The sequence below is a fragment of the Megalops cyprinoides genome, chromosome 13 (assembly GCF_013368585.1).
Source record: "Megalops cyprinoides isolate fMegCyp1 chromosome 13, fMegCyp1.pri, whole genome shotgun sequence".
In the NCBI taxonomy this organism is placed as follows: domain Eukaryota; kingdom Metazoa; phylum Chordata; class Actinopteri; order Elopiformes; family Megalopidae; genus Megalops; species Megalops cyprinoides.
The window spans coordinates 29,671,100-29,697,922 of NC_050595.1; the positions used below are offsets into that span (position 1 = coordinate 29,671,100).

At 43.9% G+C, this 26,823-nt stretch overlaps 1 protein-coding gene across 1 annotated transcript in view; it reads right to left on the minus strand.

Moving 5' to 3' along the window:
• The window catches only part of LOC118788201 (activating molecule in BECN1-regulated autophagy protein 1-like), a 107,255-nt gene that overhangs the window by 62,986 nt on the left and 17,446 nt on the right, over nucleotides 1–26,823 (minus strand). The window contains exons 8-11 of the mRNA XM_036544135.1: nucleotides 21,022–21,108; nucleotides 13,701–13,886; nucleotides 6,719–6,799; nucleotides 5,882–5,982 (exon numbers count right to left, since the gene is read on the minus strand). Of these exons, the coding sequence (XP_036400028.1) occupies nucleotides 5,882–5,982; nucleotides 6,719–6,799; nucleotides 13,701–13,886; nucleotides 21,022–21,108 (455 nt within the window). The remainder of the gene's footprint in view (nucleotides 1–5,881; nucleotides 5,983–6,718; nucleotides 6,800–13,700; nucleotides 13,887–21,021; nucleotides 21,109–26,823) is intronic.

Consider the following 26,823-nt stretch of genomic DNA (forward strand, 5'->3'; position numbering starts at 1 on the left):
GGAAACCGCCTCTCACCAACGACCGAATATTCCCTCTACAGTCACTCTCCACATTTGGACATCTAATTGATGCTCATCAATTACAAAACCAAGCAGCAAGCCAGCTATGAGGATTTGTCAGTTTAGCACACAGCCCCTGCCTTCCTGAATACTACAGCAACCTAACCAGAGACTGCATTTTGCCTCCACAGTGACTCTTTAAGAAATACGATGAGTAACGAAATCTAGAGTGCTGTGCCAAAGTTCCAGGACAAGCAGTCCCTGAGCTGAACAGAACGCTGATGCAGGGCGCAGTGCGGAGACAGTCACTAGTCAGTCCCCATCATTCTCGTCCCGACTGGTGGGGTCACTCGCTGTCTCTCCGAGTGCCACCTCATCAGCGGATGCCACTGGCCCCGGCTGCCATGGAGACGGCTTCTGTGGCAGGTGACCCGATATGCCAGCGAGCAGATCCTCACCGCTGCTCGACCCAACAGCGTTTCTGTGGCCCTGTCCTTTTCTGTCACATCTGTCACAAAAGCTGTTACTGCGCTCAAAAAAACAGCCACAAGCAAGCCCGGTTTAAGCTGCTCCTGGGCAGCAGCCAGTATGAAGGGCCAAGGCAGATTCACAGGTGTTACGTTTGGGGAGCTGTCTTGCATTCTGCGTCTAGGAGTGCAGTGCGATCTAATCACAGGTTTGACATACAGCATACCAAGTCAGTTAACACCATCGACAGTGGTAGACAGTGGCGTTTAAACCTTTCATAAACACCACATAATACATGTTTCTGTCATGAGCTTAAGAGGGCGTTGTGTACTTCTTGTGTAGTGCGCTCTACAGAAGCTGTTACCTGTAGGTGTGACATGTGAAACGTCTGCATTCGGAAGGAAGAGGCATTGTAATGTAGCTCAGGTCTACAGAGGCGGGCTGCTGTTTTCTCTCTGACAGTAAAGAGCAGGGGAGAGGGACAGCCAGAGACTGACAGTGCTCTTCTGGGGCCCGTCTTCTGAAATGCTGCGTTGTCATTCACTTTCTCATTCGCCTGATCTTTTCACTGTTCCACTCGGCTGCCTTTGGTGATTTCACTCGCTTTATTTTTAGGTGTTCGGAGGCTGGTGGGCTGGCGGCTCCCCGAAAGCCCGTCAGAGGGGTAAAGACAAAGGAGACGAGCGGCAGGAGGCGGGACGGGGCTTTGAGGGGGCTGTGGTGCTGCCACTGCAAACTCACCTGGGGTCCTGTGGTCCTACTCCTGACATAACATACGCCTGCCATTCACCTCCAAGGGTTTACAATTCAAAAACACACCTGCATCCCTTCATCTATCTTATAATTCATATCTCATGTAATGCCTTCAATTTACCTGGTTCCTGTACCTTTCTGCAAAAGAAATTGTGATGCAAACACCTAGAGGCAACTCTTTACTAAATGACTTCTTCCTCTGATCACTGATAGTACAGTTCCTCTCATTATAAGAGAATATCACAGAATAGTTATAAAGCAGTGAGCTTACATTGCAGAAAGACTATAGGTAAGTGACAGTAACAACATTTACAAATAAAACTTTGCACCTCGTACTAGATTATAAAAGACTAACACATTTTATTTGAGTAATACCTTATTAAATTTATGATGACTGCACATTGAATAAAGTAAAGTAAAGATAATGAAGCCAGCAGGTTTAGCAGTTAGGAATGAGCAAGCACCAGTGGATTAAAGCAGATGCAGAAAATACAGCTACATAAGGAAGACAGAGTAAAACAAAGATGTAAAACAAAGAGAATAAAAGATGAAGAGTTGGAATTAAAAATAACCCTGGTTAACCAGATGAGTCTTGAGCTTACGTTTGCAAGTGACAATGTTCTTGCAGCCTCAAATCGGCGGAGGTAAGAAATTAGGAAGTTTACGAGCCAAAGCACTGCCAGCTCAATCCCCCATAGAGTGATTAGTTTTAGGCACAGTAAGTAGAAAAAGGAAAAAAAAAAACTCTGTGACCAAGAGAACTTCAGATTCAGCTCCAGTAATAAGCTTATATTCACAGCCATACCTGAAAGTGATGTGTTCTTCTCGGGGTAATAATCTCTGACTTAAGCCACCTCTATCAGATTCCCTGCCATTGTCATTCTGAATATGAAAACAGCTGATTACGGGAAGCATGCACAATCATTCGATGTGGCAGTTGCTGCAGCCAGTGCTGGGGGAGGTCGAACAGAGCTGACTTAATCAAGTATAAGGTTTAATCAACTACGGAAAGGACCGGAACCTCCTACGGTTAATGCCTTGCTATACTTCCACGCATTAAAAAGCAGGAGCGGGGAGAAAGGCACGGGGGTTTTAAGCACCAGGGATCTTGAGAAAGCAGACCTCCAGCAGACACACTTCTTCACTCGCACACACAAGTCCACCTCCTCTCTGCTTTTATTCACGTGCGTGATGTGCAGACCACTGAAAATACCACCAGCTCCAGAGTCCCGGCGAGAGACCTCATGCAGTGGAATGAGGGTGTGATTCAATGAGGTGGTTAAAATGGCTTTCCCTATCATGTCCGGAGCTCTTTTCTTAAGGACGTGACTTCCCCTGGCAAACAACCGCACTGTGTGAGGGAGCCTTTCCCGTACCAAATATAGATAATGTGTTTTACAACAAAAGCCTGGGAAATGCATTTTTGAGCACACTGAAAGGCAGCTTTCTAAGGGTGTGTGACAAATATCAAGGGCATGGCTTGCATTGGAATGTCAGTACATGAGCGCACTTACATCTGCGCGACTGAAATAGCAGCAGCTGTAACAGCTACGTGCCGCCGAGAAGTGCTGCTTACCGATCTGCTCGATACCCATCAGGAGCAGGGGAGCGGCGCGGCCTTATGTAAGCGCCTCTGCGCTGGAGCTGGTGATATAACGCACTCGAGCCGGGTGGAGAGCGCGGATGGTGTTTCTGCGCGCTGGGTGCGTTGGCAGCGCGTGGGAGACGGGGTGAGAGTGGCTCCTGCTTCGCCGGTGCGTGCACGCAGTCTGGCGCGGCCCCCGGGAAGCGCTCCGCGAGAAACGGTTGCCAGGGCGGCCGCTGCTGCCTCCCCCGGCGGAGCCGAGGTACCTCCAGGCATGGCCCACTGCAGCGGGGCCCTGCGATTCACATACACTATACAGGGGAACAGACCGGCCTGCTGCACAGCCAGGGGAAACACGCCCAAGCGTTCACAGGCTTCGACTGTCAACCGCAGTGCCAGACATATTTTTCTTTGTACACAGTGGAGCCTGAATTAATCACCAACTGTTCTAAATCTTTTCCAAGAGATCTGGTAGAGTTCTGGTGGTTCAGCTGATGGCACCACTGCCTTTTTTTTGAGAGCAGCAGCACTGCTGTCTGGGTGAGCTGTGAGCAATGGCAGCATCACATCTGATCAATGCGAGCATGAATCTTTGTAAAGTCTCTCCCAAAAGCATCGCTACTCTTAGGCAGCTGTGACGTACCTGGGAGAGCAGGTAGTGCTCTCCAAGTCTCTTTGCTCTCTCAGTCTGGCTGTTATCACTCTGCAAGGTGGTGAAGCACGCACCGGTCTCAGAACTGGCCAGCTGCTGAGACTGTGGCTGCTCTCCCAAGCGACCTGCACGTCACTGCAAGTCACCTTGTCTCATCCTGCCCTGTTTCTCCTTGACGCCACACTTGAAATCCCGCTAGGTGGGCGCACCCCGAGAATATGAGACGCACAACTATCCTCTCAATGACAGCCTAACTTCATAACAGCTCCAGCATTACAACAGCTGTACACACAGTAGCTGTGGAGAAAAGTTTCTTATTCTTCTCCTCGACTGAGGAAACGTCAACCTTCTGATATCCTGGCACAGTCAGTAGCACCCTCTGCTGGCGTACAACGACCAGCAAAATGGCAAATTTGCTTCACAATATTTGAATGTTATCAATTCGCTCAAATACTTCTCTCCTGTCAGATTTGTGTCAGGGGAGCACAATAAGAACCTTTACTTTATTATTTCAACAACAGAGCACGCTATCACGCGACGGCGGAAATTATGACAGGATGACAAATACCCCGCTTCACTGAATGAAACCGCCTTGCAAAGGAGCGTGGCGCAGCCTGCTGCAGGCGCACGAGCGGCCCTGCCCCAGCAAGCGCATCTGACAGATCACAGCCACAATGGCGGCTTAATTCTGCTCATTTTAAAACAGCAGCCTGTCACATCTGAAAAGCCCAAAACCCGCAATGCAAATCGCTCAAGCCTCTTCAAGGCTGGATCAGGTCCTCGCAGACACTGCAAAGGGAAGAGTGGGGTTTGAAGACAACCTCAGAGGTCCGCCGAAGACAGAACGTCCTGTCTCGTCTCTTTAAATCCTCTCGCTCTCCCCGCTGCTGATGACTAATCTTTTCAAAGGTGTCATTTTTAAACAGCGCCACTGCTTCTACCTCATGAACACCAAATTCACATAAACCTCAGGTTCTTCCTTCGTGTCCACTTTTGTTGTTTTACTAACATTTTCCAGCACTTTCTGTCTTGAAAATGTTCAAATTTGCCCCCCCACCTTTGCTCACTCTCTCTCTCACACACACACACACACACACACACACACACACACACACACACACACACAATCAGTTTCTCTTAACAGGCATAATAACACTCCCTTGTTGCCATGGAGCTCTGCGATATAAGTCCTTGTCTAATTTGAAGTACCATAATCTCAATGTCAAAGCTGAGAGAAATGCACACGAGCTCAGGCACCCAAATCGAGGTGCCCTAGCAGCAGGGGTGCATGAACACATGGCGGAGGGGTGCACTTCATCGGCCTGAGACAGAGAGGAATTAGGGCGTGATTACTCTCCTCAATCTGTCCTCACAAGCCCCCGCTTTAAAACAGATCTTCACTCTTTCAAGTGGGACATGATTGGCCGTCAGTGTGCAGGGGACACACATTCCGATGCCCGTCCTCACCCCCGAGTTCTCCTTCCCCGGGGTGTTGCAGTGCTCTGTCCGCACAAATTCACCGCGGCAGAGCGAGCTTGCTGGTGAACGGGTGGTCAATCATATCCATTTCATGTGGATGAGAACACTGTCAGAAACAAGGCACAAACAAGGTGCCAAGCCCTCAACTAAAGCAGCTGTCTAAGTTTTAAGGGAACATTTTTTTTTTTGGAAAATCTGCCCATACTCTCGACTATACGACTTGCACCGTATCCACACAAGCATGACGCATGAGCCCCCCTCCCCCAAATCTGATAAAGATCATTTTGAAAATGATTTTATCTCACAAAGCTTGATGGGAAAAGGTAAATGTAAAAATAACTTCCCTTTGAATTTGAAGAAGAGATTATAACTTTGAATCCTCAAAGCCTGATTAAGATAAAGCAATGTTTACACACACACGCGCACACACACACACGGGCACGTAATGTCTGCTGCTTGGTATGTCAGTGACCTCATAAGCAGAAAGCCACATACTACCTTTAATCACTGTCTGTGGTTTTGCATTCAGATCACAGGCACCTGCGCCTGCAGATGGGGGTGGGGGGGTGTCAGTGCTACCAATGACAGGCCATAAGCATCACTTCCACAGCACTCTCTGTCAAACCTCCTTCAATCAGCAGGTAGCCCTGTACCTCAGGGGGCCCTGTTTTTACCAGACAGTCTGCAAACCATGTGCTCTTGAAGACACTGTGGCTGTGAATAGGCAGTGAAGTCTGAATTACAACATGCAACCTCACTGTCAGTCATTGGTTGGAATCTTCACGAATACTCAGACTGTACTCAGAGTATGTAAGCAGTAAGTTCAGCATGGCTAAAATGCAAAGGCCTTCCCAGTGTACAGCACCCTGAAAAGTAGGCTGCAGTTTGGAGAAAGAGCACTTTTGGGAAGGACTGATTCTGCATTTCTCTGATGTGTCACCCACCTGCCAGGACTCGGTTAACAGACGAGTGAGTAGCCAAACCAGGCTGCCCCCTCTCGTGGAAAATTCCGGCGTACGGCAGGTACTCTGGCAACAGGAATCGCCTTTGAAGAAGACAGAAGGGAGAGACACCACTGTCACACGCAGGCCCCTCATTACCCAAAACAGACACCCTCAACATACGTAGCAGGGTTGGGGTCAATTACATTTCAGTTCAGTCAATTCAAAAAATGAACTGAAATTCAATTCATGAATTGAAAATCACCCCATAATTTTCTTTGAATATTATGGTCAGTGTGGTCTTTCCCTGAACTGACGGAACTGAAATGGATCTGACCCCAACTCTGATGTTTAGACACCATGAAACCTGATGGGAAAATATCAGTGTGTACATTAGAACTTTTGTATTCAGAATTTTTCACCATGCTTGAAGATCTGTTTTCCCAGAACCACCTTAGATATTTCATGAAGAGTGCTTCTGGACCAGCAACTCAGTGGTACTGTGTGTTCTTTTGCACAGAATCAGGTAATAAATACATGATAGAAGTCTTGATTATGTGTCCTCATATTATTCTCAGAATAACACTGGTCTAGAGAAAGGTTTCTCTGCAGTACCTGGCTTTCTGGAACAGTCATTTTGCTCCAGGAATAGTTTCATTGTCCCTTGTCATCACATTTTAATATTTGGAACCATTTCAGAGCAATTTTATGGTACAAATGTATTCTTACAGATGGGATCAGAGGTCCAGCGCATGAGAGTGCATTATTAAATGAGTCAGCACAGTTAACACGGTCATGTGAGCGTATGACACCGCGCGTGGCCTGGGCCTGTCCGCTCACCGGGGTACGAAGCGGCCCAGGGAGGGGGCGGACATTCGCGCGTTGCGTGGAGTTCTGTGCCTTGCTCGGTCCCCGTTATCCCTGCAAACAAAACATAATGACACGTTCAGAAAGGACAGCGAACACAACGCCGCAGGATATGCATCATTCAAAGTATTATTACTGTCTGGCACTGAATAAAAACTGAATAATCAAATCACTTCAACTCATTCTGAGATGAAATTTCACAAAAAAAAGGCCCAGTGAAATGCAAGCTGAAATGTCATCAGTGATCAATGCGAACCCAGCTGTATGTTCTCTTCAGCAGACGGCAGCTGACATTTTCAAGGTAACAGTATCAAAAGCAGGGTAGCTGCCACAGCAGCGGATGAAGTGGACCATTGAGCCATTTGAAGCACACAACAAAGGGAAGACATACAATTACTAACAGCACAGACACATGTACAAACCACAATACCTATCACTGATAACAGGAGGAGCAGAGGTAGGGTATAAATAGAGGGGAGGAGGTAGGGGTATATACTGAGGGGAGGAGGTAGGGGTATATACTGAGGGGCAGAGGTAGGGTATATACTGAGGGGCAGAGGTAGGGTATATACTGAGGGGCAGAGGTAGGCTATATACTGAGGGGAGGAGGTAGGGGTATATACTGAGGGGAGGAGGTAGGGGTATATACTGAGGGGAGGAGGTAGGGGTATATACTGAGGGGCAGAGGTAGGGTATATACTGAGGGGAGGAGGTAGGGGTATATACTGAGGGGAGGAGGTAGGGGTATATACTGAGGGGCAGAGGTAGGGTATATACTGAGGGGAGGAGGTAGGGGTATATACTGAGGGGAGGAGGTAGGGGTATATACTGAGGGGCAGAGGTAGGGTATATACTGAGGGGAGGAGGTAGGGGTATATACTGAGGGGAGGAGATAGGGTATATACTGAGGGGCAGAGAGAGGTATGCTGAGTAGTGTTGGGGTCAAAACAACTACAGGAATGAGAACTAGTTGTAGGAATGTGTGAAAACATGGATTCTGACCCGAAGCTTCAATACACTTCTGGATTCAGACACAGATAAGCCGAGAGAGCGAGTTTCGGAGCCTGGGCATGACCTTGGAGAAGAGCTGATAAGCACGGAGAGGCTCTCTGCAGGTGTCCAGTAGTGACAAATGCAAATGACAAATGGCTCTGCGGCATGACCTGAGAAAGGAGGACCTAACTCCTGCAGTGTTTCACAGCTGGAAAATGAGACTCGGCTCTTGCTGTGACAATCACAGGCTAGGGTGGGGCCAAAAGAGAGAGGCATGACTTATGGCTGCCTTACTGGGGATCCTTATGAATTCTGCCGCATCTAGGACTTTCACTAAACAGAGTTCAACCTGACGGGTAAATTGTTCAAGGGTTTTGTACTGACATATATCTGTGAGCTGCTGCCACAACAGTGGAAATTCAGACCAAAGCTGCATGGAATGTGCCCAAGGACAGAATGTTTTTCACCACTGCTGGAATTTAAGATGAGCAGCTGTGTTACTGTGTAGAGGGTACCAATCTGGGTTCTACAGAAGCATCCTGTCAATGTGTCCATGGCAGCATCTGGGACACTCTGTGGGGTGTGATACTTACAAAACAACATTTATAAAACAAACATTAGAAACCTAGGGCAAATGGTCCAGCGTGTGCTACAGAAGAATTCAAGCTACAAAGGCAGGTTCATCTGTTAAACTCCATTTTTGTACCCTTAGCAACTAGTTTTATGTAGAAACAGCCACAAATCACATAGTGAGAGAGGACGTGAACTCTGTAAGGCATATTTGTTATTGCAGGCAGTTGTCCCGTGCTCATAGATCTGTGTTGTATATAGCCACAAATCCCAAATGTTTCTAGAAGGATCTGAGAGTTTCAGTGCAACTACTCCCTTGGACCACCCTCGCAGCATGTTAACAAGCGATGGAGTAAAAATGTTTCTACCCTGCGACATACCCGATATGTTGATTACAGACGTGACACAATTGGGTCAAAACATGACCTGAATTGCCACAAAGGGACAGTAGAACACACCTTTGAGTCAATCAGCTGTACCTAAACATGTACCCTAGATGTATCTAGCTGGAATCACTCAGTTTTGCTAAACCAGAAGAGAATGAAACAGAAAGGCTCAGAAACTGCATTTAGAGCTTGGCAGAGCCAGGCCTCCTGAAAAGCTTTCTGCTGCAAGGTTAAGAATTTTATCCTCTAATGTTTCTGGCTGCCAAGCCTGTGACATAAATGACAGTCCTCAAATTGCTGTTATTGGGACGCTAGCCACAGAAGCTGATTGGGCAGTCGTCACCTGTGCTGAGCCCCCTGGCCAAAGCGCTACCGACACCAATCCCGCGGAGCAGCACACAGGTCTCTCCATCATTTACCCTGTCATTTTCAATCTGCTGGGCTGCTGCCTCAAAACAAATGGCAGCAATTTGGGAACTACATGAGACTTCAAGGGATCGAGTCAGAAAACAGCTAATAAGAGTTGTGACTTGAGCGGACGGACCTGATGAGTACGGAGGGTTCTCGCCGCTGCATGTCATACATCTTCAGTTTGTCCCACATCATGTGACAGCCACATGGCACGGCTCACAAGTGCTGCTCCCGGTGCCGACCCTCAGCTCCCGCTGCACCAGCTGCTTCCAGCGCGTCCCACAGGGATGCTGACAACAGCATGAGGGGGCAGGTGGCCAGAGGAATGGCGATCGAAGGAGGAAATTACAGAGACCGACTCGGACATCGTCTCAAGGACGGAAACTCTCCACCGAGCACACAGATGTGGGAGTAAATACCTGCACTGAATGCCACCTGTTCTCACAGTGGACTTTCCCCTGGGAGTGGTGGAGGAGACATGAAAGACATCCCTACCAGGCAACTTACATACACCCTGAAACAGCACTACCAGACAGACAGTCTCCTCTTTGACTGGAAGTGCAGTTAAGCTTTATGCTGATGTGTTAGGGCTCATGAATATGCATTCAAAAGCACATAAAAGAAAAACAGACTGTATGGAATTACATTTTTGCAGGGATGGCCTCTGGTGTTCCGAGTATAAACTAGCACATCACATAGCTATGTAGTTAGCTGTGCAAACATGCATAAGGAATTTGCTTCACTTCTATACTTCTTCTGAACTGAGTTCTGTTTCAAGCATGTTTGTAACTAGTACAGCTTTAATGTTGCAGAAGAAGAACGTACATGTTTCTCCATAAAATCTTTGGATTGACAGCCACAAAAAAACAGTCATTAATTAAAAGCTGAGAATGGAAATAAGATCTATAGTCTGCTCTTAGATATAGAAGGTTGGATAAGGTACCTCACAGTTCCCATTGATACATAATTGATTTACTGCAGCCAAAAGTTGCCCAGCAGATACAGATGTACCCCAGAGTCTCCTTATGTGGGGAGAAAATGGTCAAAAACTGGAAATACTCCAACCAAAACTAATTTTCAAAAATTTGGGAGCGAGCTCTTTCCTTACAACAGAGTTTGAAAAGTTAAGGGCACCTAAAGGTCTATAAATATGTAGTGTCTCCAGGCTGAAAAATGAATCAATATTAAACCATGCTGCCAGAAGGTGGGGGAGAATCTGCCTTTAATTTTATAACTAACTTCTTGACCCGCAGCAAGTTAATGTTTACTGTATTGGCAATGCTGCAGCGTAAAACAGTCAGGGGACGTGGCCACTTCGCAAGACTTTGCTGGCTTTTAATGCGCTGCTTTGCATAATTTCACTCTAATAAATATTCAGTGACAGAGCGAAATGGAGAAAGAAAAACTAGAATACACAGCCTGGAAACAAATCTGCATATCAGAGATGACTACTCATTCTAATTTGAAAAATGTGCTGGACTGAGATGTCTTCATTATAAATGTACTGGTGATGAAAGATGCATTCATTTTGTGCAAGGAGCAGCTAACCTCTCTCAAACTGCTAACTTTTCAGCAAATGTGTTTGGACAGGGGACTACAGAAACGTAACTAATAGTTACTGTAGTGCAATTTTGCCAATTTGTATCAGAACACATCTGTGTATTTGGGAATAAAATTGAGGATAGAAATGTTACTCATTGTTGAGCTCTGAAGAGGAACAGAACAGAAAGCACTTTGTGTTCAGTGAGCACAAAATAAATGTACTCAACTGGACATCTCAACATCCAGACCTCAATTTAGTCAGACATGGAGTTCAAACTCCACAGAGCACTTCACAAACAAAAAACCAAAAGATGTGAGCTCACACTATATAGGGCTATGAATAAGGTGTGTGAATAAATCAGTTTTGTGAAATAAAACTGTGACCAAAATTTGTGACCAACATGTTGATTCAAAGCTATTTTTTTCTATTTGTATGCGGTTAAATTATCCAAAAACATACATGTTCTGTTATGTAATGCTTACTCCTACTTAATCATTTGTATGAAGAAACATGAAAGGTGCTATACATATTTAGATAATTCAGGTAACCATGTTTGTATTTCACAAAATATTTAAAAATGTACATGGTCAGATGAGGTTGATTTTACGATGGGATTATCCCCTTCAATGACACTAATATTTACTGTAGATTAAACATGTCTACTCCTGAACAAAGTTTTCTCCATTCTGCCTTTTTATGCTGTAAATTGTGTCCCAAAGTCTGTTACTAGATTTGCAGGTCAGAACCAGAATCTGATGTGAAAGGACATGTCAGTGAAGAGGAGGACACTGACTGGTCTGAAGTGTGTAAAACAGTGCTTGTCTAATTGCACATGCAGACAAACTGGCATTTCTAGCATGCCTTTTATGCCTTTTCCCACCTTCATACTAAACCTGTATCAACAAGCAGATGTCCGTTTTCCATGGTGCTAAACAGAAGCTCATCTGATTCACAATAATGTTGGATCTTGCTATGATGTGATCATGTTTGATACTTTGCTGCATTATCTTCAGATGGTAGGGGCTGCCAAATGTCACCTTTAAAAATACAAACTCCCCAGTCTTGTGAGTACATACAGCTGGATATAGTGAAGTACTTTTCCTAACCTCACAACAGCACCAGTGCCTTCATATTCTTCACAGTGTTAGACGAACAAGTACCACTTCTCCTGTAGGTCTGTGTGCATATGCTATTCCTCAAAAGACATTCATTTCTCTGAAAAACTCACCCTAGGAGCTGTTCTCCTGTCTCGACATACCAAGTACTTCAGTAAGTCTCACAATATAATACATTCAGAAGAGTCAGTTGGTGTGTGTTTGGCACAAATAACAAAGCACTTTCCTTATTGGCTTTTGCTAGAATGCAAAGAATTAATTTCAAGCTCCGATTAGAAAAACATATTCAATTATGAGTACTGTGGTTATGGCAAGCAGAATGATTTTTTTTTCCCCCAGAAAAAATCCTAGTGTACTATTACAAAAAGGAACCAGTTTGGATTGGAAACCACGGTTGATTAAACTACTTACACAGCTCTACCTACATAATTTCTTCGGCTGCCTTGGACCGAATGAAAACCAGAACCGCTGCTGGCCTCCAGGACAGATGTAACCTCCATATGAGCTAAAAAAATGTCTTGGGAAGCATGTGCTACTTTAATGAGGCTGTCCTTCAACTTTGTTCACCATCTTGTCTGTGTGATACATGGAGCCATCTGTGAGGGCTGGAACGGTTTGCTTCCCGCTCTTTCTGGGCAAAAAGCTCTCTATAGGTCGATTGGCCTAAAATAGAAGTATACCAAAATGGAATCCAAATGTAAACCTGCATATGGGGCAGAGTACCAGTAGTTAAGCAATGTCCTGTGATCCCTGACTGATAAATGGGAAGTGGGAGAACTCTCCCAAAAAGTGGCCTTTTGGGGAACATGGATTTGTGGCCCACTGTGGCAGTTGTAATGTCTCCTCTTGCTATGACCCAATTAAAAAGCCTCACATATATAACACAATGGCTGTTTGTACGAGATTTGGCCGTGCGGCTTATCTGGGTTAATGGCACTGTGTCAGCACTGAGAGAGAAACGCAGCTTCAGCCAATGGGGTGATGGGAGGCTTCTCAACAGCTGCTGAGAGGATCAGAGAGCAGGGAAGCATCAGCCAGCTCTTCCCTTTCCTCTAAAAGATGGGTGTATGTCACCACCACAACGTGTACCTGTAACATGGCAGCAGCAGGCTACCGTTTGAGGATTTAAACGTCTACAGAGAGTCTGTGAATTTGCTATATGCACTTTTTGGAATGCTTTGGAAGCTTGCTGATAGTTCTCCCAAACTCTGATCTAGCATGTGCCCAAACCACTAACATGCTGTTCAGAAAGTGAATCTGAGGATCCTGGTGTAACTTGATCTGCAAAGTTACAGGCTGAGTGCAAGAGCCCAGTCAACACCAGTCTGAGTCTGGGCTATTGGGCAGTCTGCAGCCACAGGGCACAGCTGGCTTCATTCGGCCAGAGTACACAGTGCAGACAGTTAATGAGAGATGAGAGCCTCAAAGGCCCCTGGTTTTCCTCATGTTCCCAAAGTTTGTACAGACAGTTCACACACATCAATAAGTACAATCTTTTGTGAATTGGCTGGTTGGGAAATTTTCCTGTCCGAAGCCCATATCATTTTACCCACTGTTTTTCTTAGGCAATCAACTGGGGTTTGTGTTAAGTTTCATACAATTTGTGATGTAAGATCCAAGCCTTTTTTAAATAAACAGTACAGTACATCTCAGCTTTAATGGTACATATTCCTTCAGTTATATTAGTTGATTTTTCGATGTTTTAAAGTCTATATACTATTGAAAATACACAAGCCTGTAAAATACATAGAAGAACATAAGTTCAACTGTGCGTTGGCCAGAGGAATGAGCCTAAGGGTAAAAAGTCTATCCAGGTGTGAGGAGTTACAAAAAGCAGAGATATCAGGATAACTGCCCTGGTGACATGAGGGAAAACTACTGTGTGAAGTGTTCACCGTAGAGGGGCAGGAGGGGATGTGACGGGAGACAGGACTCACTCGTACTCCTCGAAGTCCACCTCGTTGTTCTCCATGGAGGGGGAGATGTTGCTGGCTGTACTGTCGGAGGAGGAGGGAAGAGGCCGCAGCCGGTTCTGCTGATAACGCAAGGAACGCTGACGGATGCTGTCCCGGCGAGACAGGTATTGGATCATCCGCTGGGCATAGTAGGCAGCTGGGGACAACCTGAAAAGACAACACGAACGAAAGAGGACACAGCTGTTATGGACTGTCAAGACGCAGTGCACATCTCTTAAAGGCTGTGTGTATAAAGAACGCATACTGCGCATAGACAAAACTTCACACTCGCTTTAGACTATAAACAAGGCAGTGCATTGAGCTCAGGAGAGCTTAATTGCTTTGGCACTTAACAACTAGGGGAAAAATTAACCGTCACTGTGCCCTGAACCTAGTGTGCAAAGACAGGGCAGAGGCCTACCCTTTGATGTTCCTGAGTGTACTGCATGTGCAGAAAAGGATCTATGGTTTAGCTTACAGTGGCTATAATTTGCCTGCATCAGTAGCTATTGTTTGCCTGCATCAATAGCTATCATCTGGCTGCATCAGTAGCTATCGTCCGGCTGCATGTGTGCTGAATGCACCGCTGCTCGGTGTTAACAGTTCCCCTAGGCTTTTTCAAGGTTTCCTTGGCTAAGGTCCCATTGACTTTATGCCACAAGTAGTTAAGGACTAAGGTGGCCATACTAACTCCCGAACGGAATTCACACGTGTTGTGCTCTACCAAGAGTCATCTTCTACTTGCCGAATTACCCGTGCATTATTCCTTTACCAGATGCCCTTATTCAAGGTGAATTACATAGCTTATGTCTTTTCCATAGTATCAGTTTAAACAGCTGCATATTTACTCATATTAAGTGCATCACTCACTTATGTCACAAGTGTCCTTCCAAGAAACTGAATCGACAAGCCTTTCATTTCAAGTGTGATTTCCAGCAAAGCAAACCAGCAGCATCTCTTTGGCTTTATGTTCCCTTTTTAGCTGTCCTACTGCACCTTCCTCTTGGCTTGCACAGACCGTTTCAAAGTCATGAGAACTGTGCATATGCTGATGAATCATCCAGTTGTATCAAAGCCACAGTTCACTCTGCACAGAACTGTCATAAATTTACAAAAACAGACAAACAGACAGCAAAGGCCAACCCACTCAGTCAACAAGCATGCCCTTGTTTCAAATCTACAAACTCTCAGCTGGGAAGAAGGAAAGCTGCTTTTCAATGATTGATCACCTTGCCTTACACTGGGGTGATTGAATTACAAGAAGCAGAAGTCACTGCACTGTTTCCAATGGGGTCATCAATTCATTTCAGGAAAAAGGTGAGGGACAAAAGGGCAGTCAATGCTTGAGAAAAGATTGGTTTTATGACAAGATTTGGATCTTATGAGGCCAGGCTAATGTGTTTGTTTTTCTTTGTCGTGATTTAAGATATGTTAGGTGCATGTTAGTGTCAGCTGCTTTTCCATATTTTTCTAAACAAAAAGGAAGTGGATCTGGCCTGCATGCAGTGTGACCTTCAGAGGTCAGAAAATGAATGAGAGAGAAAAAAAAACTCTTCACTTTGCTGTCGCTAATTACCACTGAGCAGAAGCAAAGTGAAACGATTTTTGACTTAATTTTCCATTTCAAGCAAAACAGAGAAGGCTGGTATTATTTGCATATGACCGCTTCCTCTGTCACAGTAACAATAAAATTGTGATTAGATGAAAACTTGGATAAGGCATCTTAATTACAACTAGGAAAAAGTGAATGCAGTACATTGGTAGCATGAATCGAGCTTGTTGATTGGCTGGTGCAGGGGCCTTAGCAACACACATTCAAAATTTCGCTCGTCTCCTGTTCTTTGGTAAGTGGAAATAGGATGGTGGTGAGGGGACACACTGAAAATCTGAAGAAAACACTGCCAAAGATGACTTAGTAATTACTTAATAATCTTGTTTGTTAATGTCCACTGAACAAGGAAATGAAAATAAAAAGGCACAATAATCTACCAACAATTCCCCAAGCAATTCATAGGGCCGTACTACGCCTGACTTTAAGCACCATGTTTATTCAGCTGTGATAATTAGCAGCATTTGGACTCTAATCTTTGCCATACTACTCATAAAAGAAATCAATTTCCTATATCCTTGTGAGACCAACCATGGTTCTGCAATTAATATTCAAATGAATTTCTTGCAGTTAGCTATTAAATACTTGTTGTGCATCCGGTCTTCATCATTCTGCAAATGTGAAGACAGGAAAGTTGCACTTGCCTACCATACATTTATACAGTTGGTTATTTGCTGAAGCTGAGGTGAAGTTTCACCTCAGCTCCACTGAATGTTTTCATCTCATAAGACGATATATTAGCATTCAGGATATACACTTCTTAGCTGAGTACACACCCTTCATCATGTTTTCAAACAGTTTTGAAATACATGACTTTTCCACAGTTTTGCCAGGGGGTAATGGAATTTCCACAACTACCTGTCACCCTTGATGTGTGTGTGCATATCTTTTATTTTTATATATATACACACACACACACACTTATTTATTTTAAATATATATAGCCCTGCAATGGTGGTAATGGATCGGGTGACAAAACAGGTATGAAAAGTGGGTGACCCCATGTTATCATCAATAAAGATCAATAATGGCAAGATCCCAGCTCCGCTTCTGCAACCAGGAAAAATGAACAGCCATTTTTCATGTGTTTGTAACAGCAGTGCAGAGGAATGAGGCAATGGGCTGCAATCAATTATCAACACATCAAACGATTCAGTGTGTTTGTGATTCTCACAGCGTCAATTTCTAGCAATGACTCCTAGCTACAGCCCCAAGTGCTGTCTGGGAGAACTCATCTTGATGAGGGGAAAAAGGGCCTTCTCAGATTTTTGATAAAATAAAGAACAAGGTGATACTGACATCCATGTACTTAAACACTCTGTAGAGTCACTTGTCTTTGCACACTCCAGTTGATCTCCTCTTCACTCATATCTTCAAGTCCATACCCAATGCTTGAGTGCCTGATTACTTGTTATTCGGCTTTGGTTACTCTAATTGAGTGTCCCCTGATCTCTGACCATTCAATTCAGAAATGTGCTTATCTGTCAGGGTAATTATTTGAAATGGGATCATTTTAATCAAAAAGTACTTGCATGACATTCAATCTTAAAATATGAATGCCAGCCGGTCACAAATTGGATTACAGCACAAATGCTGGAGTGGAAGTCAGTGTCTTAGCAGGAAAATAAAACCGAATCACATTTAAAGTAAGCCCATACTGAATTCCTAATTATTGTGTTATCTGACAGTTTTACTTAGGTTTCATGAGGCAGCTTCATGTAATATGATTATGTTCACTAATCATCCACCATCGCTGATCTTTTTACGTAAATGAATGTGGGGTCATGAGCAGCAGCTTGGGACAGCTTCACCATCTTTTTCACCACAGCTCTGAAACCAAGCATTTGACACTAGACACACTCATTTAATACCACATTCATCCTTTTCTAATTTACAGATCAATATTGCAAAGTGACAGCTGTCAGCTGTAGTAGCTAGCTACCAAGTACTTCTATAGCTAGGTAGATGCTTTGTTTTTATTCCTCTCCAACCAGCTCTAAATATTTTCACTATACACTTATACATAACTGACTAATTTTATGGCTGACAGTAGCTAGGTACTAGCTCCTGACAGTAACTAGCTAAAATGACAGTATAGTGTATTCAAAGGGTCTTTTTTCATTCGGAGCTCAGGGGTGACATGTTGCAGAAGTGCATAATTCTCTAGCGTTTACTTTCCCCTTGCACTGCATACACAGCTGTGGATGATTGCAAAACTGTTTTCATGACATGTTCTAGCAGGTTTTTCCAAAATCCTGACCCTGTTTGAAGCAGCTGTAGCCAGGAAGAGGCTATTAGAGAGTGCAGAGAAAACAGGTCTTAAACCTGTTTAGTCCTCAAGGGTTTAAAAGGATACATTAGAGTCTACATGCCGGTGTGCTCTTCCAATGCCCTCTTCTCAGGGTTTGCTTCTGGCAGCCTACTTTTGACATTCCATCAAAAGTTACAATGTTATGCTGGCCTCTCATTACACCCAGGTCCACTGCCTTGGATCCCTCTGCAGCCCCGACACAGTAAACGCCGAAGCTTTCTGAGCTTTTGTTCTCTCTGGTCATTACACCTGACCGTTAGTTATTTGAACGTCACCGTAAACTGTTTGCGCTATTCAAGCCAAAATTCTGTAGCACCCTCAATGTCCAAAAACACCTTTAAACAAACTAATAGTTTGACTCACATTAATCATTTTTGAGTGGCTCCGTAACAGAAGGTGCTGTGGTGCCTTGCCTTTTCATATCCCTTTTTATGATGTGACACCCCTTTTGTTCTTCAGAGAATCTTAGACAGGCTGTGAAATGCCCAATTTCTCAGCTGTAATTCTTTCACTGGTCTTAAGACTATCATGAGACTGAGGTGAGCAGTGTTTTTCACCTGTAGAAAGGATCTACCTAATTAGCTAAACTTTTTTCTCCATACATAAAAAATATTTTACATGCTATGTGCTCTGGTAATCTGTCATGGAAAAAAGATATATTTTATTCAACTTTTAACTTTTTTCTATTATTAATTATGCTGCCACCACTCTCCATTACCTACTGTATTACATGTGGTGTGTCCAAATTGATTCTGAAAAGTGGACTGCTTAATCATTACAGGGTTTTTAAACAGTGTTGGCATAAACAAGAATGATTCTGTCCCAGTGTTTTTCACACTTAAATCAGTATCTCCCATATGTGGAGCACACTGTAATTACACAATCACAGCCAAAATATAAAGCTGTAAGTTAGAAATACAATTTACTATTTGATGCTGTCGTGTTCGAAGGAAGTGGGACTGAGGGCCAACTGGGAAAAACGGTGGTAAGAGCATTTACAAGACTGAACTTGTATTGAATTTTTTCCCTGTGTTTACATGTTTTCAAATGTCTATTTACTTTCCAGGCAGAGCTCTATTGTAGCTGCTGTCAGCAACAAAGCTGCCATAACAATGAGCTCATGCAAAACATTTTGACAATTCTGTCACAGCCACGGAAAACAACTGGAAGCAGGTATGCGCTCAACGGTGTCGAGTTACGGTTTAACAGATCGAGCTGCCTTCAGTTTGCACTCTGCACGAACGGAACGCCGAAGCTGTGAGAAAATCGATGCAGAAAGTGGTAAAATGGGTGAATCCTGAGCTTGGCAGAAGTGACAGGCTGCAACAAGGCCAATGAGGGGAAGAGCGACATAGGAGTCTAGCCATGCAGGCTGATGGAGGCGTCACTTTCACGCAGACGAGGGAGGCAGACGTGGCCGGCAGGGGAATCTCACTCCATCGGCTGTGTCACACGGTCACATCGGCTTATGTCCAAGGACCCTTTACAAAGCCGCTACAAACTCGACCACACTTTCAAAGTGACTGCTGCTCATTTTGCAGAACAGGTCTACATGAGTGCGCTGATCTAATCCTCCCCTGATTAACAGTCACCAGTCAAATGTACCTGACAGAAAGGCTAGCTGATAGCGTATGACAAACGCTATTCAGAAATTCCACAAAAGAAATTCATTTCAAAGAAAATGACACTGCCTAATGCAGCTCAAGGAACAAAGGGGAACTGACAGCACAAGTCATAGCTTCAATGGGCTTTCTGTCAGTACTTCCGATGCCTCACGACTTGCATGCAAAAGGTGAATATGCAAAATGCGGAAGTAATCTTACAGTGGTTGATTCATCTCCATCCATCATAAACTAGCCCTATTCACTCCCTCTCTGCCTGAGCCCAAAAAAAAAAACAAAAAAAATCTGACAATTCAGTTTGAGCCAGCTCTTTGTTGCGACAAGAAGACAATATGATAAAAGTAAAATGCTGCCATTTAATGAATGACCTTCCACGAATCAGCATTTGTTTCAGCACTAATTTTAATTCTTTTCTCTCTGTAAATCTCTTACACCAGCAACACAGTAAAGCAAACGAGTGTGTATATGGGTTTTCAGTACATGTATGCACATTAATTTAAATATATTAAATGAAATCTACTGACTTATTGATAATTGGTCTTGTTTAATTCACTGACTTGATGTGTACTTGGTAGATTCAAAAATACTACTTCTCAGGGGTCCAATTTCAAACAAATACATACAAATCGTACTTGCAAAATCAAAAATCGTTTTCGAGTTCCAAATAGATTTGCCAGTTAAATACTAACTGTAATTTTCAGAGAAAGTATTCCACAAGGGTCTATTTAACTGCTACTCAGATTCATTACAGGTCCATTAAGGGTGGGTTCGTATGTGCTGTAGTGCTGCTTGTTGTATATTTAGTTAAGGGATTATGTTGGTTATTGATTAGATACCCTACTTGAGAGCCAGCTGGGGGGGGTGTCGTCTCTCTGGTTAGAGAAGGCTGTCATCGCTTCTATTATATTCAAGGGCTGAATGTGATGACACGTTGATTTTGACCAACGTTATGTACCTACTACTTCAAGTAAACCAGTTTACTTTACCCATGGTCTCTATCGTCATTATTAAGGTAAGGATCTTATTCTGCTTGTGTGTGTGTAACGTTCCAAAGACATGGTGCCAAGATGTGGATGTTCAAAGTACAGACTGAGTTACTGCCCCGTTGGGCCAGTGGGGTTTTTGCCTGGTTTGTAAAGACGGTGGAAATAAGTGGAATGAGTGTGCTTCACGTCACATGGAGTCTTCTGAAAAAACATGTCTCTACTGTGTGGAGCACATAAACACAGCAGGCGTTTGTGAAATAACTAGCTACTTAGTTATATGTCTATTCAGCAGTGTGAATACATTTATGCACTTCAAAGCAGACCTTAGGCTTATTTGAAGTAAGCTTGTACCAGTCTTATTCGGTGATTCTCAACTCTCCCACCTGAACATGCATTAAGCCCCAATGTTTTATTCAACTGGCACTGGTGATGCCAATTACCAGGACGATAATGTTCAAACTTAGTTGCTAAATTATAAATATGAGCTCTATCGTACCTACATGCAGACACCTTCATCTGTTATTTTTTCTAAATCCTTGTCTTTGAAAAAGGGGGGTGACGGTGGGTGTGGGGGGCCTAATAATCAAAATAAGCCTTATACTGCAGCTGGTTATTGCACATTGGTATGTAGTAAAAAGTCTTGCATGAAGCCGAGAGTGTGGAGCAATGCTTAATTTGCAGGTCAGGAACTGGTTCAAAACTAGCACTGATCCATTGGTTGCACCCTTGAACAAAGTGTTTCACCCTGCTCTGCTTGGACGCAGTTAAGACTTACCTGGCAGGATCTGGATAAATGGGATGGTCTCGGGATCCGGATATGTCATACCGAGACAGTGAGATGAGAGAGGACTCCAACAGCCTCCTGGAAAAGGAAAAGAAAAGAGATGAAAGTGAACTTCCATTTACACATTCAAAGAAGGCTCAGAAGTCTTTCCATTTGCATCTTCCATCTGGTAAAAAAAAAAAAACTGGATTTAACAGGAAATAAATGATTTCCTATTCCATCTACCTGGGGAGAGCAACCTCCCCAAGCAGAACGCACGCTTCTTTTTACATTTTCTAAAAGTGCTATTTATCGTCCTCACATAGAGGGCATTTTAGGACAGATTATGTACAACTGATAAACAGTTGGAATCAGGAGCCCAAAATGACTGACTGTTTGCATTTCTCCTCATACCACACAGAATAAAGGGATGAGAGAGTGTCCTACAGAGTGACTACAGAGTGTCCCAGGAGCGCAACCTCGGAGCACAAACCTTCTAGGACTCGTGATAAGGATTGATATCACTGAGGAGAACGCTTACTGTACACCTTGCAGTGCTGCTGCTCAGAGGCCTGAATAATCTAACACTGTATCACCTCCAGGTACACCACTGAGCCCACACAACGTGACAACCGCGGACCCCGCAGGCTAGCGGGTCATGAGCAGAGAAGAAAGGAGACGAGAGAGAAGAGAGAACCCTGGCACTGCAGGCCACAAATTAAAGCTGTAAAATCAGCTCGTTTCCCTGAACAAGGGCAGTTAATCAAGCAGCCCCTCACTGACTGCAGCTGATACCAGTGATAGTCCGCTCCACTGATACGTCTCACTAAAGCTTCATCTACATAGTATTCAAACTAACCACACCGTCCTACGGGAATACCACTAAAAACGGCATCCAGAAGTACCTCAAACACAGCTCTGCAGAAATGTTGGGTGCTGACCTGAGCCTGACTCCTAAATCACTGGCACCACAGCGGAAAGGGTCCTCCAGAGAGCAGCAATCTAGCCCAGCAGCCCCCGCTGCATCCCTGTCTGTTCTGGAGCCGCAGATGGGCTGCTAATGGCGGGCCTAGATAAAGCGGCCGATGGCAGCTGTCACTGCCAGGCCCTGCGCTGCTGGCCAGAGCCCTGCCGCCCCTAGCACAGACTGCACCGTGCCGAACAGCTGGAACGTCAGCTACACCCCTCCCGAACTGAGGAGGGAACATGTCCGCACTTTAAGCTGGAAGCCCTGGAGGATCGGCGGGCTGTACAGCTGCAGTTCTGTTGGGCTGATAACACCAAGCTGCCCCTACGTTCACACCACAGCAATGCTCATCTCCCACCTGCTAAATATGTACTCAAATAAAATACACTTATGCATAAGATTAACAGGGGTTATTGGGGCTTGGCACGGATAGAATTGAGAGTGATAATTCTAAACTGCACTCTGTGTTTTTGGCAGCTAAATGTGACTGAAAGATAAAAAAGCCCACTAAGCTGATTTAAGTACACAGCAACAATGTATGGCACAAGTTTCATTCAAAGCAGATGTAACTGACTGTGCACAAAGATCAGAAATCTGCCATTTCTGAGTCGTGGGGGCTGTGCAGAAACACAAATGCAAATGCAAAGAGGTTCTGGGAGGCTTCCAGGGTTGGTCCTTCTACTGAAATAAACAGATATCATCTTGCAGGCAATGCTTTTCCAGCCGGAACAGTACTGTTGCTGTGCTTCAATCCACAAACACAGCACAGATGTTATCTTGGACATTCCCGCCTCATTGGAAACGCTAGAGCTCCCAAGCGAGTGGTGCCAAACTGGAGACGTTACTGTAACCCTGCCTCGGGAGACACATTTTTGTTTTCAGTTTGCAAGAACTTTGCTGTCTGTTTATGCACAAAACACAGGGATGGATTTTTTTTTCTCTATTCTTCTGAGCAATCAAAGCATCATTCAATGTGTAAAATCAAGCCTCCTGAGGTCCCAGCCGATGTCAAATGGTCCCAAAACTGATGCTGAATCCCCAGACTCTGGGAGCAACAGCACAGTGTTTCACTACAAGATATACTGTGGAAAATGATATTGGTGTTCCATAAACACAGTATCAGAAAATGAAATTTCTTCAAGCAAGGCCAGCTATTGAGACTTATCTTGACATCTTTTTTCCTGTTAAATGCTTTTTAATACCCAGTATCTGTAAATCCAAAAGGCCTTTAAATTCATGTTTCTCGATGAGTCACGCGCCTACATCTTCGAGGCATGCCCTTCGTTCAGGCATATGTTTTATGGTCTTTGATATCAAACACTGAAATATGCATCACCTTAATACCTTCTCATAAAAAATACTCCAGTAATTTTCAGTTTAACAAACTCATAATTCAATACTGCATACCTGCAAACCTATTGCCCTTTTCAGTATTACATCACCTTTCATCAAATATCCAACACTGACATATACTTATATTTCCACTAATTTAACGGTGTATTCAATATTTCATACATATCCTGCATTCTAAACACAAAAACACAACAGAAAGCCATAAAATGAGCACTACTGCCCCGTGGCCTCTAGTGTGCAAAGATGTTAACTGGAGGTTAATGGCACATGTACAGATGCAGTCCCCAACTCTTCTGAAAGGACTTACATCTGCTGGTGGCTTCCCACCACCAGTAGACTTTCAGCTCCACAGCGATCTGAGATCTACAGAGGAAACTGCTCTTGTTCCAGGATAGAAGGTTGCCACCTATGCTGTGACAAGCACAGGACTGTTGTGCTTCTTGGTCACCAGACTCCCTTCGTGCTCACTGTGCACTGCAAGGATGGAAATCAATGGTAGTGCATCATAATTCACCAGTCCAATCGTGAAGCACATGCCTCACATGTAACATGGAGTTTCCATGCTTGTCCATATGTCCACAAAAGATGCGACAGAACATAACCATTTATTTATATATTGTACTCCTTCCCTTTTTCACCCAAGTTGCTAGTGTAGCTGCCAATGCTAAACTTACACCCGTCACCACAACCATGATTATAGATTGCCGCTTCCATTCCTGCAAGGTATGTGACAACCAAATAAACAAATAAATTACATGTACTGAATACATAAATAATACTACAGATCATGGTTAGCATACACTGAGGAAAAGGAAGGGTCATCCATCCAACCGCACCTAGTCTGGCAATCACACAGAAGGAGACACATATAGTGACAGTGACAATGTTGTGGAAGACACTAGTCACTATGCAACATGACCTCTTTGCCTTTTAACCACAAAGATGACCTGTGGCTGTGGAGGTCGTGTTCACGCAGTCTGTCACTTTGGCTTGCTGAAAAACATAACCATCTCCTCCTGAAGGTACTGGCACGCTTTACGACCCACACATGTCACGAAGACTCAGACGAGCTATTTCAAGCTTCTAGGACAGGCTCAATCAATACTTAGCATCTTTCTCTCTGGCTCTAATGACAAGCAGAGTCTTAGGACATGTGATTTGTAAGTATGATTTAAAACAAGATGGATTCCAGGCTGACATGTAACAGCCTCGTATCCAATGTCTTCAAGCGCAAACAACACAAGAAGAAAAGCCACTGCTTTCATTTAACAGAGTGGTTTCATTCTATGATGTGCAACTACCAATATGCTCAGAACAGCCTTTTCACACAAATTAAATGAACACTGTTGAAGTGTTTCATTTGAACATGCAAAACTTTCTATACCCAAAGAAACTTCAAACAACACTATATTTCTTCAATATCACAAGAATATGAACTTAGAGTAAAGGTGGCAATGCTTCAATTGCATTTAATGAAAGTTATTCAGCTCCAGTTGCGATTTACATTGAGTTTATTTTAAAGTTAATGAGAAGCACTTCAACAGTACATATCCCACAGTTGTGCAATAGTAATACTCTCTCACCAATCACTTCTTACTGTGATTATTGCATTGGCCACATTCATAATAGCCCATATCTCTGAGGTTACCCATCTTGGCTACGACATTAATCTGGCTCTCTTTTCCCCCTCTAGTTCAACAGAGCACAGCATTTTAACCACCATTTTAGTCATTAAAAAAAGCTCATTAAATTCCACTGTGGACATTAGTTCAGCAATTATCTACAGCAAAGCAAGCAAGGAAAGAAATCACTGTGTGAAATGTCTCAGGCCTGTGCAACAACCCATTAAATTGGACCATTCCTTTAGCTTGCTTCAGCTCTGTGCAAACAGAGGCAGGAAGGCTACTTAAAGAACAAATGCGTCACCATTAAAAGGGGGGTATAAAGGTATAAAGAGTTATTCAAAGTGCACTCAATTAATTCAGAGTTTATCTTGCATGATAGAGCCTTTCTATTAAGCCTTTATGAATCGTACGCGGCCGTATGATTCAGACCCTCCTCTCACAGCTCGCCCTTTCAGGTATTGACAACTGGATCCAACTGAGGCTCATTAGTGTATGTCGAAAAAGTTTCTCTGTACTTAAAAGCCTATGCCATTTTATACAATTTAACATGGTTAATTAGAGGAAGAGCAGCATGGCATGACTAGCTCACAAGCCGTCAGTCCATTTGTACCATTTCAACCTGGACACAATCTCTCTCTTACGACAAAAACACTGAACAAACTGCAGTTTCAAACTACACACCAAAGAGCCCAAGTTCCTGTTTATCTACAGTCCTATTACATTCTAGAGGTACTAGGCATTATTGTAGTACTGGCATTTGAAAATTTCTGCAAAGCATTCTCCATTCATAAAACTTGACCTGCACATAACTAGGGGAGAAAATATTTTATGAAAAACTTCTTAAAAGAGAGAAAAAAGGACTGAAGAAAGTTAATGCACCTCCAGTGGTCTAGGAAGCACCTGATCCAGACGACGTGAACTTTAATTTGTGAGGTTAAGTTTTAGTCTGAAAAGATTTCCTCTTTTAGTGTAAAACAGCAAGTCAGAAAACATCTGTGCAGTCATATCTCTATATCATGCGGGATGGTTGCTTCTCATCACCTGTAGTCCACACTTGGGAGAGCCAGCATTGACTGGATCGCCATTCTGTTTTGGATCACACTGCAGGATATTTTTTGCCTTGGATGGAGTTACTATTTTTGTTCCTGGTTCCTTTGGACACTGGATTTCAATTTCTGCCTGAGCCAACGATTGTTCTCCTGCACAAAAAGCAATGTGATCTCAATGAGTGGAGGAAGCAAGCGGCACATATCTGCTGCCTAGGGAGTGGAAATATGCTGCTTCTGCCAATCTGGGCTGCCCAGCCAGAGAGGGGCTTCTTGGCCAAAAATCAAACGGAGAGCTCTGAGCGTATAAGCCTCCGTGTGACCACAGCAGCGGATGCCATCAGGATCTGCGCTAGAGGAAGCTCCCCGGAGTCATGTGATGCATCCACCTGGGTATGAAGGAGGCTGCAGTGTAAAAAAAGGCTGGCTGAAACTGACCCCGTGGTTACGGTTGCTGTGTTGGACAATCTTTGTCACACAAGCAACGTAAGTGAACTGTTAAGTCATAGCTGAGAAACAGCTATTGCTGCACGTTCTGCTATGATGGAGTTCTTCCCTGAGATTTTCCCAAGAACTGCTTTTCCTGTTTCACACAGCCTATAGATAAAGTCAGCAGGTACAATGTGAACACTAAGGTTGACGTTATGATACTGTGATACTTGTTCCGTCCTAGCAAGCTGGCCACATTGCAATTACTAGGTTTCTTCAATCACATCGTTAGATTTATTTTACACAGTAAATTTTGAATGACTGAGCAGTCATTTGCAGACTTATGGCTTTACAGCTAGCTGTCAAAAGCTACACAACCAGGCACCTGTCTGAG